Source organism: Chaetodon trifascialis, chromosome 3 (genome assembly GCF_039877785.1).
Source record: "Chaetodon trifascialis isolate fChaTrf1 chromosome 3, fChaTrf1.hap1, whole genome shotgun sequence".
Taxonomy (NCBI): Eukaryota; Metazoa; Chordata; class Actinopteri; order Chaetodontiformes; family Chaetodontidae; genus Chaetodon; species Chaetodon trifascialis.
In genome coordinates, this window is record NC_092058.1 from 18,488,353 (window position 1) to 18,504,456 (window position 16,104).

General features: G+C 45.8%; 1 protein-coding gene across 4 annotated transcripts in view; it reads right to left on the reverse strand.

Annotated features, from left to right (window-relative positions):
* Positions 1-563: 563 nt before the first annotated feature.
* srgap2 (SLIT-ROBO Rho GTPase activating protein 2) overlaps positions 564-16,104 on the reverse strand; it is a 52,302-nt gene continuing 36,761 nt past the window's right edge. For 2 of the 4 annotated variants that reach the window (XM_070958536.1, XM_070958538.1), the window contains exons 4-23: positions 15,583-15,645; positions 14,187-14,402; positions 13,701-13,829; positions 12,963-13,184; positions 12,706-12,807; positions 12,412-12,609; positions 12,202-12,286; positions 11,578-11,605; positions 11,261-11,291; positions 10,497-10,557; positions 10,157-10,234; positions 9,907-10,041; positions 9,702-9,807; positions 7,161-7,385; positions 6,020-6,099; positions 5,476-5,674; positions 4,544-4,681; positions 4,048-4,285; positions 3,860-3,970; positions 564-3,772 (exon numbers count right to left, since the gene is read on the reverse strand). In XM_070958536.1, the coding sequence (XP_070814637.1) occupies positions 3,209-3,772; positions 3,860-3,970; positions 4,048-4,285; positions 4,544-4,681; positions 5,476-5,674; positions 6,020-6,099; positions 7,161-7,385; positions 9,702-9,807; positions 9,907-10,041; positions 10,157-10,234; positions 10,497-10,557; positions 11,261-11,291; positions 11,578-11,605; positions 12,202-12,286; positions 12,412-12,609; positions 12,706-12,807; positions 12,963-13,184; positions 13,701-13,829; positions 14,187-14,402; positions 15,583-15,645 (3,009 nt within the window). In that variant the 3' untranslated portion in view covers positions 564-3,208. Of the gene's footprint in view, positions 3,773-3,859; positions 3,971-4,047; positions 4,286-4,543; positions 4,682-5,475; positions 5,675-5,754; positions 5,917-6,019; positions 6,100-7,160; positions 7,386-9,701; positions 9,808-9,906; positions 10,042-10,156; positions 10,235-10,496; positions 10,558-11,260; positions 11,292-11,577; positions 11,606-12,201; positions 12,287-12,411; positions 12,610-12,705; positions 12,808-12,962; positions 13,185-13,700; positions 13,830-14,186; positions 14,403-15,582; positions 15,646-16,104 lie in introns of those variants that run through there. The other 2 variants (XM_070958537.1, XM_070958539.1) reach the window with 2 other exon arrangements.

Sequence of the window (16,104 nt, forward strand, 5' to 3'; positions counted from 1 at the left end):
GGCATCGTTGAGAAGACAAGCCGCATTTGGAGCGACTGAGCAAGACTGCTTCTGTCATTCAAACATGTGGGTTTGGTGGAAGGGGACAGCAGAGAGGCAGAAGGTTTTGCATAAATGTGCACAGATTGTACTCATGAAGTTACTCAACACAATGAATACTAATCAGCCTGTGAGAGCTTTCCAACGTTCGAAAAAATAACCCTGATGATGTCATTCGGATTACAGGACATGACATTTTTAACAGACAGCTTCGGTTTTGACTGGTCTTTCTTTAAATCTGCCTCTTGTGAGTCTCTCAACCTTACAGAAGTGTGACACTGGAGTACCCCATTAAGTTCTGTTTCCAATGGACCATCTAACGGTTTCGATTTACCCCTCAGCTTGTCTTTCACTTGTGTCTCCGTGTTGTATATTCCTGGTCTCTCTCAACATGCTTCAGAACTACAGTACTTACTTTTCAGCACCTCTATCATTCTTTTTATCACCATTCTTGTGGATGATTTTCTGAAATGAAATGTGTAATATTTTCTCTTTACTTATAAAAACATCAAAGAATTCAAGAATCTTTATAGCAAGCAATGTTTATTAAAAAACAGATCTACTACAAGAACTACACATAGAATTATATAAGGCCTATTTGATTAAACTACTATTGCTATTACTGTACAATATTGTACCAAAAAAGAGTGTACCTCTGTAATGTACAACATTGTATATACAAAGTACATCTGAACACAGGATTCTCCAGTAATACAGAGACAACTATAAATAGATTTGACATTACAGTCTTTTTTTTTTTTTTAGTTCTGCTGTTTTCAAATGGACACAAAAATGCATATTTCACAATATTCAATTCAGACAAATCATCCCCACACAGTTAGTCCACACGCAAGCCAAGTTGTTCAAGTGCACGATGATTGATTTGAGATCGAAGAGAGTCCCAGCTCCCCTTTAACAGCACAGCCGGGACAAAACACACCAACCAACCACATGCACATCTGTATGTGTGAAAGTGTGTGTGCGCGTTGATAAGGCGAGTTCATCTCTCACCACAAACACACACACACGGTCACACTCCCTCCAGTTGTCACGATGAGGTAAGAGCAACACAAATACACCAGGTAATACACAAACAGTATACAGAGATTAAAAAACCTTAATTATAATTCTTTACCTGGTAGAGAGCATACAGGAATGCAGTATGTGCTGTATTTCTGGGAGAAGGGTTGAGGAGGAGGGGAATATGAGGACGCCTATGTAAAATGACTTCAATACTTTTTCAAGAAGGTGAAATACAACACAAAAGGCTTTATTCAGTTTGCTCTGAATGGCATGTGTCCACTTTTGAAGTCAGTGTTTGCTAAATTATTCACATATTCCTTAATTCATCATCAGATCAATTTTTGCAACGGTACATTTTAAGCAAATAATATATGTTAAAAAAAGAAAGAAGAAACGTTTAAGTCCTTAGATTTGGGTTTTCTCATCCTATTTCTACTTAAAGCTAGCCTGCCACTGGTGTTGTTACAGCAGCGACTGAGGACGAGACAACAGTTCATGTATCCCTGCAGGTTTATTTTTTATCTGGTCACACATACACAGTGCATATTTACTCAGCACGAAGGCTTCTGGTACTCCAGAATATGGGAGAAGTGTTTTCCTGTGTGTCTCCAGACAGGTGCTGTCGGGTGGCATCCCTTTATGATAGGCGGGGGCAGGGGTGGGGCGCATACATACTCGACATCCACGCATGTTCACACAGGTGCGCACACACATGCACACACCCAGACAGCTACACAGTTCAACATTTTACCATTACAGACTCTGAGCATTAATAAACAACTGGAAAATAATAATAATATAAAAGCAAACTTTGCTTAAGAACGCATTGGATGAGGTGGTTGGTTGTGCTTCTTTCTAAACACACTCAGGAGGATCCTCAGCTCCATGCTTCCAGTTATCATGATTATTACACATACATACACACCATTAGAATAATAAAACCCTTTTTAACTGTTACGTCTGAAGCATATAGTTAAAGGAGCAAGCTGTAACTCTGAAGTTGTCTTGAAGCTGGTACTGCAGATATATAAACTGATGCAATCGGCCAGCTCGCCACCGTGGCTGCTGTCTACGGCCCCAGCATGCAAGGAAAACCTGAAAGGCGTTTAGCTGCCACAAAACACCACCACACACACACATTTGGAGAAAATGTGTGTCTGTGTGTGTACAGTCCAACATTACCTATAAAAATGCTGGGTTTCAGTGGTCCTCCACATACACAGAGCTGCAAGAGGGAAGCAGCATAATGCCTCGAACTACCAGCTTTCATTATTTTTATTGCTATATTTAGATTTAGAATTACTGTTGTTATGTTGTGGAGAACACTGCTCCTGCTATGCTCCTGTTGTGATACTAGTACTGAACAACAATAAAAGAAAAAAAGTCACCAACATATCAAACACTGGAGGAAGAGATAAAATAAAGCTCTTGATCACATGACTTAGACTGATATTTGGCCCAGTTTTCTCTCCTTTCATCATCAACCAAAACGCCACCTTTATCTGCATTCTTCCACTTCTGAAGCAGCAAGTCAGTGAGCTTCATTTCTACACAGAAAGAGAGCTTAGCATTTCACAGTCTATTCTCAGGAATCAAACACTCCCTTCCAGTCCGCTAGTCATGGGTCATTAAAAAGAAAAGGAAAAGCTGTCATGTCTACTATACAAAAATCAAACAGTGCTTTTTGTTCCTCACTTAGATCTGTGTGTAAAGGCAAGTAACACTCTTGCACGCCCACTCAAACACAATTTCAAACGTCACAAACTAGTGTATGTAAGCCGTAGGTCTGTAGGTGTCCATCCTGAGTCCTGTTCCCTTGTACAAGATTTTTAAATCCAGTGATCCCTGGAATCTCTGTGGTGGCAAAGAAAAAGAAGTGTCTCTGAGAGGTGTTCACTAAGCTGCGCCCTGTGATAGCTGACCTGTAGTACGCAGAGCTGCCAGGGGAGGGCAGAAGTAACTCTTGACACTCTAAAGGGAACATGGCGTCTTACGAACTCACCAGGACACCAACAAGTGAATGCTACACATGAGTAGTGGGTTAGGTCTCGTGTAAAACAAGTGAAGTGCTTTCCGCACCTGGTAGAAGAGCTGTAAGAATTAAAGAGTTTGTAAGAATCAGTATCGTGGATCAGACTGAGAGGTCCTAAGCCGGGCAGGATTTGTCGTTAGACTGGGGTGGAGGTGGAGGAGGAGGGGTGTGAGGGAGAGAGTGTGTGTGGCCTACAGGTGGAGGAGGAGGAGTAGGGGGCACAGTAGATGTCGGAGAACCCATGGCAGGACTGCCACCTCCTCCTCCGCTCTTTGGGAACACCACCGGTTTAGGCCTTGTTGCTGGGGGGCGCAGCTCCCTAAAAGAAGGTACAGATGAGGAGAGGGAGGAGGAAGAGAGAGAGGGGGATGTGGCAGAGGGCAGGGGGCTCCGCGGCTGGCTCTTGGCCGGGCGGAAGGAGGAGGGCACGTCGCTGGCTGAGGAGGCGCTGCGCTGAAGCGGGTGGGTATGCGAGGAGCCCCCCTCGTTGTCCCGTAACAGACGTGAGTGGAGCGGACTGGAGGGTTCCGAGGCTCCTCCTCCTCCTCCACCACCCACTCCTTTCAACTGCTCCAGTGTGTCCAGGACCACGTCAGGGGTGTGTGTGTGCTTCGAGGTGCTCTGTCTCTCCAACTTACTGAGCTCACTCAGGGCAGAGCTCATTGTAGCCTCAATGTCCTGCGACACAAGAGGAAGACTTCAAGTAAATATTCGCTTGTGTATTAAATACTCAGAGTAGGACACGGTGATGTAACTGATCTGTACCTGCGAGCTGTGCTCCACCTGGCCTATGACCTCAGGGTCCAGTGGTCTGTGGTTGCTGAAGCTCTTAGAGCGCCCTGCTGTAGTTGTCTTGCGTAACTGTGGACTCTCCACCTAAACGTTCATGAAGCCAAATATTAAAAAAGCTGTTCATTCTCTGCGTTAATGCAGCCGATAAGATGCTACAGTACCTTGGTTTTGAGAGAGGAGTGGCGAGTCACTGAGTTGAGGATGCTATGAGCACTGACGGGTCGTTTGTCTCCAGTTTCTTTCACCAGAGCCCCACCGACAGGAAGAGAAGCGGTTCTCACGCCTCCTCCTCCTCCTGCTCCGCCTCCTCCACCTCCGCTGGCTCCTGGACTGGTACTGTCGCTCTCTGAGCCCCGGAATGTTCTCCGGATGCTCCCAGACTCCGGACGTTTCCTCATCCTGAGTGAGACAAATATTTCAGTTATGTTTTTCTATTATTTACCGTGTTGCTGGGATTAGGTTCAAGGAGTCAGACACCTCAGGCCAAAGAAGTGAAAACAACAACATCAAAAATCACTCCACTTCCAAATCTTGTTTTGTTGTTGTTGTTGTTGTTGTTGGTTTCCTCACAATTAATTTCACTCAACTGAAAGCTAAAGTTGCAAATGAAAATCTCTGATACACTGTAAATAGTCTGTTTCTGCACATGAGACGCACTTGTTCAGGTTGGCCAGGTAGATGTCAGCCACATGAGCTCCAGTCGGAGAGGCAGCGCTGCCTCGAGTAGACACCCTCTCCTCCAGCAGATCCCTGCTGTCCACATCAGGCTTTGGACTTCCCCTGCCCCCGTCAGCCCTGAAACAACCAAGAAACAGTTCAGAAATGATTGCTGTGCTTCTATCTCGCACCAAGCCAACAGAGGAGGAACTTTCTGTCACACTTATGAATTACTTCTGAGAGAAAAAGCTGACTTTGTCCACAAAGATGACAAGGACGTTGATGTGCTATGATTTGCAGTTCACTACACATCGTAGCAGGTTAACTTCCGTAGCTGTGGGGATTTCCACTGGGCTACTTTCTGTGTTTACAGTACTTTTGATCAGATCAAAGAACAAGTGTCATTTCTATTTCTGGTTTTCGGAGAAGGTGTCATAGCCAGAGATTGCATTTCCCAAACCTGTATAAGACAGCTGAGTCACAACAGAAAGAATAAGACCCAGATTTCCCAGCAGACCAGCAGGTGAACAAGGGCAAGTCTTTACAGTCTTACGTGAAAATTTCCATAATACATCTGAGAAGATACAACCCAGAATGTCAAGGACAACTCGATGGAATGACTAAAGAGAAATCTTTTGCTTTTATGATATGAGCACCTCATCAAAGGCTTTAACATTTAATAAAACTGCCTCTCGTCTTATCTCCATTGTCGAAGCTCACTGTGGTTGAATATTTAACACCATTTGACAGAATTTGTCTTTCAAACATCACAGTCAGAGTCAATCCAGGAGACCAGTTTTACTGCACATCTATGCAGACAGTGCTTGGAAATGGCATTTTGTATGTGTACTGTAATACTGTAATTTCTTCATTAACATGCTCTGTTCCACATGTTCAATTTGATCAAGACTAGCGACCGGAACACATCTTACGTGTCTTGGACCACAATGTACTGGTGTGGCACCAGTCCATCCACTCCGTTATGTTGTCCCTCCCACCAGTCATCGGAGGCTCGCTGGTACAGAAGCAGAGATGCTCCCTTCTTGAATGACAGCTCCCGACTAGTCCGGCCAGAGTAGTCGAATCGAGCAATGGCTTCGAACGGGTCGGACTCTGAAACAGCCAAGGAGCCTGAGATTCAGAGGATGGTGGACAGACACAGGAAGTGACGGAGAAGCAGGGGGCAGCAACAAACAAGGAAGAGAAAACAGAGGTGGAGGAGAGGGGAAGCCAGATTAGTGCATAGCAGGTTAGTACTGCTGCATGTGGTGGCTGCACAAAAGTTAAAATTGCTGAGCAGTAACAAAGCAGCATGACTAACAGGTCACTGGGAGCAGAATGTGAGCTGGTTTAAATGGTTAGAGCCACAGTAACTGGTGAGAAAAGCATGAAGAGATCTCATAAACTGGTGAAAAGAATGTCTTTCTATGTGTGTGTGTGTGTGTGTGTGTGTGTGTGTGTGTGTGTGTTATGCACCATCTTCGCTGTTGTGGCCAACAGAGATGGTCTCAGGCGCAGGCTCTTCCACCAGGGGGGGCTCACAGTGTGGACTGTCACTAATGTGGAGACAGAGGGCAGATGAGGTTAGAGGACACAACTACAGAAGTCTCAGACAGGCAACACATGTTGATGACTCACAGCCTGACCTCATATTCTTCCATTAAATCACATAAACTCATACTGTGAGCACCACGCCACCGCTCGCTGTTCAGATTAGAAACACACTGGAAACTTGTACACTCCTTCAAATAACATTTCTTGTTGAAAATGTGCTGTCCGTCTGCCCTATTTAGAGTTTTCTTCTTTTCTCAACTGTTCAATTATATTTTCTGTAAATGTCTTTTCCGATCATTCTCCACACTGCCAGGAATATCGAGTTCTCAATGCACATAATGAAGTGTTGTTCTGGCAAGTTTTATTATGCGTACTGAGAACTCTACACTGCCAGGAGTAAAATAATGAAGGGAAAATGTTGAATGCTTTATCAGGCATTTTAAAATATAGCAACTTTTGCTTTAATTGTTAAATGTAGACTCCAAATTGCGAAAACCTCCCAAATCCAAGTGCAAGTACAGTATCAGTCACATGACCTAAATGGCAGCTATGGCCCTGGGTGCAACAAAGCCGAGCCATGCCGGTGTGCTAACATTTTCTGTCTACATTTCCTACAGCAGAGCTTGAGAGCTGTTCCTCCAGTGTGACTTACAGTCTAAACAACAGCGCTGACTGGCAGCAGTAATCATAATAACTGGTGCCGAGGCTTGTCATTACAGTAAAATTGAAAGTTGGTCCTTGTGTGCATTGCGGTGTGTGCATGCTGTGCTCTCCCAGGCAGATGTGGTCAGGTGGTGCTTTATTCTCCTGTGTGATGGAGGGTAAGCTGATCCTTGTGGCCCCCTGGCCCTGAGCGGAGCAGACAGGCTGAGAACCCCATCACTCCACAGCAGCCCCTAAATCAACCATCTGCCCCCCCGCCATTCTGGCCTCCTTGTCATCTCCAAGCCCCCTATTGTTTGATACCAGCTGGACAAGACATTCCCTGCTTCCTACTGGCTTCAACAGTTCAAGCTCCTACCCTGCTTATGACTCCTTGAACTCCCCTCACACACACACTCACCAGAAGTCATCTCCAGCTCCGGGGATGGTGTAGACGGGGCCCTGCAGGTCCTGCGGTCCGGGAAAGATGGTGTCATGGTGGATGATGATAGTTTTAATGAGCTCATTGACATGGGCCTGGCAAGAGACCTGGTCGTGGCCTTCTGGGACAGACATCAGGGTGGGGCCGAAACAGATGGCCAGGTTGTAGGGGTCCATCATGTTCTCCTCGCTGTACTGAGACAAGCTGGGTGGAAGAGAAAGCAGAGTCATTTAGAGGGCATTACCTCATCCTTCTCTCTAAAACATACAAGATATACAAAACTGACCACGCACACAAACAACCATGACATGTCATTTATAGCCTACATCACCCTCCCTGCCTGAGAGTAAACTGTGACTCTTTATCTGTGTATGTCAGATACACGAATATAAAACCATCATAATAAGTAAATAGTATGTGGAGTCCTCCGTAAATGACCTTTGATGAGAACCATCCCTCATTCACAAGTGCTTTCAGAGTACTTCCAATGCAGCAAGATGGCAAAAAGGTGGAAGAGAATGCCTGGGTTACATTCAAGGACTTGTGTAAATACCTCAAAGTCACAAGCTCACTTGTCAGGGTAGCTGTCAGTCATGTGATGCTGAACAGGAGCTGGGAGATGTAACACAAAAATGTGCCTAAACACAGTGAAAAATGAACTACAAGCTGGCTCAGACATAAGAGAAGCACTTGAGAGTGGCTGAGGTCAATCTTGGCCTCAAATCAATTAAGACTCTGTGACATGAACTGAAGAGAGCCATTCATGAAAGACATTCCTGAAATGACAACATAATTACACAATTTTTAACAGCGAAATGCTCCAAATTTCTCCTGGCGAATGTGGAGATGTGCTCAACACATGCAGGAGACACTTGGCTGAGGTCAATGCTATAAAAAAAAAACAACAATTCAATAAAAACAACAAAGCACGCAATTGTTTTTACGTGACTATTTCCGGCAGATGCTCATCCATTGATGTGACTTTGAAGAATATCAGAACACATTTTATGACAACACAAAAATGCAGGGAAATCCACGGGTTTCTCTTACTATTTCTTGGCCCTGTATATGATACTAGGCTATCCAAATAAACTTGACTTGAGGTGGAAAACAGAACCATTCCTCAAGGAGGGACGCTTCCAGTTCCTTGAGGAATGAAGAGGCGGAAATATTCTTTGCACTTTGGACGTTCATTGGAGTCCACACTTGACACTTGACAAAGGTTAAAGGATGTTTAGAATTGGTGTGAGGAGGCCAAATGAGCCTCATTCTGGTGTTTATTTGTGGAGTTTATGAGTGTGTGGGGGGTAAAGGATGCCCCTTAACTGTTGACAGGCAGCTTATTAGAGCTTATTACTTTTATAAATCACTGCACAAGTTTCAGGTTTTGTGCTCTGTATGTCAAATTGTGTATCACTGTTCAGAACTCAGAATAGTAGCAGCTTAACAAAGTCATCATAGTGGACTCGTGGATGCTGCATTCAGTGAAATCATGGACTTCAGCAGTTTTATGTAGCATATTTGATTGTCTTCCCTTTAGCCTTTTATATGGCTCATCTGTTCCTTTTTGTGGTTTATAGTGACTGTTTTTATAGTCATTGGACTACTGGATACTGAAAGACGTTTCAGTACACTGACTGAGATTGAAAGCAAATGACTGTGAATGTGGTATCATACTGTAACTCATATTAGCACTGACTGAAGGGGCTGTCATGTCAATACATTTGGTTCTGTGGTCAGAGTAATGGCTGCGGTCGTTTTCACCCTACACTCTGTGACATGCTTACAGTAGAGGCTGATGTAGGTCGGGTGCTCAGCTCTTTAGTGTTCTTTGTGTGAGATCACTGTAAAGCAAACATGAGGAAGCCTGAGGCCAAATGCATTTTCCACACAGCTGCACGTGTGATTTAATGAACCTGGATGTTTGAAGAATATTGACACAAGCTCCTTAGCATGTGATCATCTGTCTTTGTTTAATATCATAGTTTGTTTCCAAAGTCCGTGTCACAGTGGCTGTTTCTGCCGCTACCATGTCTCCGTCCATCTCGCATTGTTTGCAAGCTTCATCCGTCATCCGCTTACCACCAGTGTTCCTCTACACTGATACAGACTGTCTGCGTTAAGCAACTACGTTGTCACCATTGCTGAAACTACAACAACCAAACATCTGCCGTCTTTTGAAGTGCATGCCTCAGGCTTGAAGATATATCGAAACTCAAACATATTGTCAAACTGGTTTTACTGACAAACTGCTACTTGCAGCTCAGTGTGTCTTTGCTTTTGTAAGTGTGAATTAGTTCTTTGGTTTGTCTCCTGTCATGTCATCTAATACACAGTTTACAATTCAGGCATAACGACTTCAACAAAAATCTGTCTTATTTCAACAACTACCTGGAACCATTTATTCTCAAAGCAACTTAATATTGTTGATTTCTCAGTTGTGTGTGTGTGTGTGTGTGTGTGTGTGTGTGTGTGTGTGTGTGTGTGCGTGTGTGTGTGTGTGTGTGTGCTGCAACTCACTGGTTGAGGAAGGCGAACAGGTATCTCATGATGATGAGGGTTTTGCTCGGCAGAGATTGCAGAACTTTCTTGATGTGGACTGCCCGCTCCTGGAGGCTCTCCATTGCTGGAACATAACACAGCCATGACACCCAGGAGATTACTCACACAATCAAGCACATAAATACACACTCACACAAAACAGGCCAAAGGACGGGAGACTTACAGACACAGGATATGAGGTCATGGAAGACTTCCTTAGGGAAGAGGGCATGGTCCAGTCCTCTGAAGTAGAGCTTCAGGACGCCAGCAATGGAGTCCATGTCATGGTCATTCTGGTCCCCTGCCAGCGGGTCCTCACCTACATACGGAGAAGTAGACGGAGACAAGTGGAAGGACAAGGGAGTGAAAAGATAATTAAACACTGGACAAAACTGATTAAAGCGCTCATGTTTGCTGCTGGATGATGGTCTTACCTCTCTCAAAGGCATTCTTGATGTCATTGACTTCCACCTGAGAGCCTGACACTCTGAAGATACCCTCATGCTGCAGACCTACATGCACACACACATACACACACACACACACACACACACACACACACACACACACACACACACACACACACACACACACACACACACACACACACACACACACACACACACAGAGGTGTTAAATTAGGTAAGAAGTTTTGTAAAAATCTCCAGTTTAATTTTAACCAGGACCAATCACGCCTGACATGACAATGCAGCCAATCAGTGTGCAGGAAAAGCGGATGCTAAACCTATCACTTCGCTGGAGAATTCCACTCACCATGGCGACTGATGAAGCGGATGCAGCTCTCGACCATCAGAGGAATGGCTTCACCCGAGTCCTGAAACAGGGGGACAGGAGTCACTCCCAATAGAGGAAGACAAGATGGGAGAGCGGCGTGGAAATGAAATCACACAGTGCACATCTTGTCAGGAGGATTTCCGCACACACGTCTGCACACGCACATGCATCGGTGCACACATTTATGCATGGGGGAGAGGGTGGGCGCACTACCCAGCTGTTGCTAGGAGACCGTGTTTTTTCCTTTTCCCTTTGTTTGTTTGGGGTTTCCAGAAATCTCTGGGAGGTGAAGGCTGTGCAGTGCACACTGGAGGATATATGTACCCACTGTTAGGCAAACCCCGCTGTGTTTAATATGTTTAAAACAAAAAAACAGAATTTCAAATGAACAATCAACTGATTTCTCTCTGAAGTGAGAGCTGATGGCTGAAAACACAAGCCACCCACAAGGGGGAGCCACAAACATGAGATTCCCCTTGTGGAGCAGTTGCTTTTGATCACTTCAGTGTTGTTTCAGAGTGCTGTGCAGTCCACCAACAGGCTGCACAAATTCAACTGCTGAGAGGAAATGCATATATATTACTGTACTGGTTTGTGTGTGATAACAGTGCTTTCATCCTCTAGGTATCCATATGTCTCAGAAAACACATGGCTCCAGTTAAAAACAAAGCTACAGCAGCTCTAACTGAGAAGCTGATAGCCACTCAGAAACAAACACACAAGCGATTATGACAGATAATTACCTGTTTCCGTACCGACGAGTTCCTCCGTCCACTACACAGAGGGAGAGATGGGAAAGAAAGAAACGGCAGTCTGTCATTATGTCTCTGGAGAAAGTCTATTTATACTCACAACTCTGGTAACGCTCTATTTGTATACACAGACACATGTGCACGTGTTGAGAATATCTATAAACAGTGACAGGGAAAATAATACCCCTAGTTGCCAAGAAATCAAGCTTAAACGCCGCTATGGTGTAAGCGTAAGTACGTGTGTATGCATGTGTGTGTGTGTCTGTGTGTGTGTGTGTGAACATATTTCCTTCCTTCACCACACCTACCTGGCAAGGCAACAGTCAGTCTTCTGACCTAAAGGAGGGAGAAACAGGAAGAGGGGGAGGGGAGAGGAATAGACAGTTATAGTTGAACCAGGACACACAAGGAAACAGCTTCAGATGGACAGAAACAGACAAACAAGACACACACACACACACACACACACACACACAGAGTTTTCCTGTAAGGTTGTGGAAATACGGACACATTCAGCCCTGAGGAACACCCCCCACACTAAAACACACAGCTGCATCCACATATGGTCACTGTCACTGTGACCTAGCCTTCCACTCACTCACACTCACACTCTCTCACACACACACACACACACACACACACACACACACACACACACACACACACACACACACACACACACACACACACACACACACACACACACACACACACAGCTTGTGATTATTAGATATATCAAACTGCTTCCCTGCATGGGCCCTAATGTACCCTACTCATCTCTCTGATCTGCTTCCCTGTTCCGCCTCTGGGCACCAGGCGCTTCCTGAATCCATCTCCCTCCCACTTGGGGAGCTCCCAGTACACACAGACAGACAGGACACACAAGGACAATGTGGAAGAGGTATGAAGGACACTACGACAGTCCCACTCACTCTCTCCCAGGGTCTTCTGGATGAGGTCATGTTTGGCCTCCAGCTTAGTGATCAGGTTCCTGCCTTCAAGAAACTCCTTCAGTTTCTACAACACACAAAAGACACACGTGTGCTCATTTATAGCTGCAGGAAGCTCACTGTTCTGTCAGTCAGAGGCCTGATCCCACTAATGCTGCTGAGAAACTGTTGATGACCACAACAAGCACTGACCGTGAAGTAAAACTGCTCTGTCTCCTGCTGGTTGGCCCGTCGTTTGGCCAGGCTGGGCTTGCTCAGATAGGATTCGCTGAAAGTGGACTTGACCGACTCCATGCTGTTGCTGTGGTGGAAGCACTCAGAGACGTCGTAGTCCTCCACCGTCACCATGTCTTGGATGGTGGACAGAGTGGCCTCCATGGTTTTCTTCACCTGAGGAGAAGAAAAATAACAAAACTGTAATGAACACGTAACAGAAGATGAACCAGACGAATGAGTGACACTGGAGGAAGCAGAAAGATGTCTGACCTCGTCATTCTCAATCTTGAGCGTGGAGAGGCGGGACTGCAGCTGCTGACACCTCTGGATCAGATCGCCTTCCACCGGCTGCTGTGCACACATCACGCCCATCTACACCCACACAGAACACATTGGAAAGAGACAGTTTGAGATAACAGCATCACAAAAAAATCCTGTCCTTCCCAGTGCTCAGACTTCAACGATAGGCCTTCATCACTGAATAAAACACACAGCTTACAATAATGACTCAAGCACTGGAACGGTACCGTGTCTCCCATGTGGGACTGGAAGTCAAAGCGAGCCGGGGGGCAGAAGACGTTGTTGTAGGTCTCCATCAGTTTCTGTTTGTCCCCGTTGGCTTCCAGACTCTCTGCGGCTCCCTCCAGCGTCTCCAGGCCGGAGTGTTTGGACGTCTCTACGTTCTGTTCTGCAGACAGGTAGGTCCTCAGGGCGCGGTGAAGGCTGGCATGGTAGCCTAGGTCACAGCACTGTCACACACACAGGTACACACAAATAGTAAGATAATGGCATGGCATGCAAACACTGTTGGTAATTGTCTCCAGCTGTTAGCTGTCAGACTGCTCCAAAACTGTCTTAAACTTGCATCTGTTTTTACCTAAATAATCTACAACAGATCAAATTTATGATGCAACAAACTAATATAGTGAACACTAGCCCTGTATCAGAGTGTACCACCGGCTGCTGGTGGTTTTATCCTGCAGAAAATGAACAGCTTCCACACAGTCTACATGTTTTGACCACTGGCTGTCTGTGGGAGGATGCAGTGGAGTGGGGTGATGTGAGGAGTGTCGGGAGGCAAAGACAAGAAAGTGCGGAGAGGGTGACCAGTCTACTGCCTTCATTAGGAGCACTGAGGCTAATGTGAAGAGACTGACCGAGGGGGCCACCACTGACTAGAAGGCAGGGACACACACACAAACACACACAATATGTCTGCACATGTTGACTGCACACACAGAGCAACAGAGTGTGTCTATACTCACGTCAATGATGTCGGAGAGGTCGTGAATGTAATATTTGAAGACGCAGCCGTTGGTGGCTTCAAGAGCTAGCAGATACTCATTCCTGGCTTTGATGGCCTTCAGCTTGTTTTCTGTGTACTTAGCTTGTCTCTGATAGGGGAGAGAGAGAGAGAGAGAGAGAGAGAGAGAGAGAGAGAGAGAGAGAGAGAGAGAGAGGAGAAGGGTAATGACAGGTAGAGAGAGGGAGGGAAGGGAGAGAGATAGCAGGTGTTGGAGTGAAACGCCTCAGTATTGATTACGGATAATACGAAGTGAAGAACCATGTTGCTGTGACAGGCCCCAGCTGTAGAAGACAAGGTTAGCAATAAGCCAGTTGTGCACTCATAAATCATTCATGAGACACACACATACTAAGCCAGTGTGACAACAGGTGGAGCACTCTCAACAGCTTTCCTCTCTCCACTCTTGCCCTCTGTTTCCCCTTCCCCACCCCACGGCCCCGCTCACCTTCTCCTTCATCTTCTCGATTTTTTTGACGCTGGAGCGTCGGACGGGCTTCTCGTCGCTCTTGATGCTGGCCAAGGTGTCGGGGGAGCGCGGCGTCTGGCGGTCGTCTTGTCGACCGGAGCGTCCCATCTGCTTCTCCTCCTGCTTCTCCGCCTCCTTCAGCTTGGACTCGGCATTGATACTGTCCGTGTTGTACATGTGGTATGTCTTCATCACCTGGGAACAAGGGTTGAGATTTGCAGGCAAACATAAGCGTGCGCTGTCCCAGCGTGTCTCTTCAGTTTTTGGCTCTGGATCAAAAGTGGGATTACGCCAGTCAGTATAATGAGCAGAGCGGAGCACTGAGGCTCAAAGACACAGAAAGATTTTTTTGGAATGAACTTCCTGCGTTGGCACTCAAACATATTGCAGCGAATGAGTCACACAACCAGCCTCCTCCACTGTACTACACAACCGTGCTTGAACATGGTGGTATGAGTTTGACATCAAGAGTTAAACACATGAAACGAACGTGTGTGTGCAGTGTCAGCCTTATTCCAGTGACCACCACCAGAGCCATCATTATTCTGCTCAAACCCTTCCACAACACTGGCTGACTGTCTATGAGCATGCATGTGCGCGTCACTCAAACCAGATCTATTTCTATCTCTTACTATATACTATAATTACAGCGTAAGACCTGCTTTTATGGGCCTGGCTGAGCTGAAGCGATACTGTTGCTTGCTGCTCAGAGCTGTGCTGTGGAAGGAAACTTTGCCCACACACACACAAACAGAGTGAAACACACTGGGGTTGCCTCAGTCCTTTTGGCAGTACCATGGACATGTGTAACCAGACGCTACGATGCCCCTGACAGCGTGAGAAGACCAAAACAACAGACAGTCATGAGGTCTGTAATATAAATGATCAAATCAGGCTGTTCACAACAGTGTCGTAAAGAAGCATGACTGTACAGTATGTATTTTGTGTCATTCGTTAAATCAACTCATCCAATAGTTGTGAGGAATTTAACTCAAAACCATAAATGTCAACCTGCTGCTGCAGCTAGCACGAGAGGAAGAGTCAGGGGATCATCACCGTCATTATGCTTCATCCTCTGGAGACCATGTATGTCTGTATGAAATTTCATGGGAAACCATCCAACAACTAATTGGTGAATAATATTTTAGTCTGGACCAAAGTGGTGGATGGACCGACAGCTATCCCTCGAGCCAAGCTGCTAGCTAGCTAAAAATCCTTAATCCTTACCTCCATGTTTTTGTGTTGTCTAATAAAAATCAATAAGCACTTTGCGGCATCTCATAACAGCTGACATGACAAGTGCAATGCTGTCCCCGCTGAGCTGTAGGAGATCACAACACATAGTAATGTATCCACATATTGTGGTTTCTCTTACCGTGTAAAGCTCATTAAGAACTTTCATCAGGTCCTCTTGCAGCTGTACGCCGACCTCTTTGCTCTGAAGAGACACACAGAAGAAGGCAAATTAACTTGAATAAAGAGCCTCAACCATTAGCTCAGTGTCTTTACAGCTTCTACAGTCTGTCCGTCTACCTGGCTCAGTCATGTAGTCCACAAAGTACCCCATCATCAATCAAGACTAGATTATCTGGCTAAACGGGAGTGGAAGAGCTGCTAGTCCAGATAAATGAGCAGGGCAGTAATGGACTTGCTGGAGTTAAAGGAGGAAGCTAAGGATACTGATCTTTACATGTTGGCAGGGAGGATAAAAGAGCAAGGAGGAGAGGGTGAAAGGACGACAGCGCCTAAGACAGAGGGCTCGATGACGAAGCTGCAAAAGACGAAAAAGAGACTGAAGAGGGAGGACAGAGACTGATACAGACAGTGCCATTCTCCAGACGAGTGCCGAGAGCGGCTAGTGACTGATGACTTCACAGCAGCCCGCAGATCAGACCAT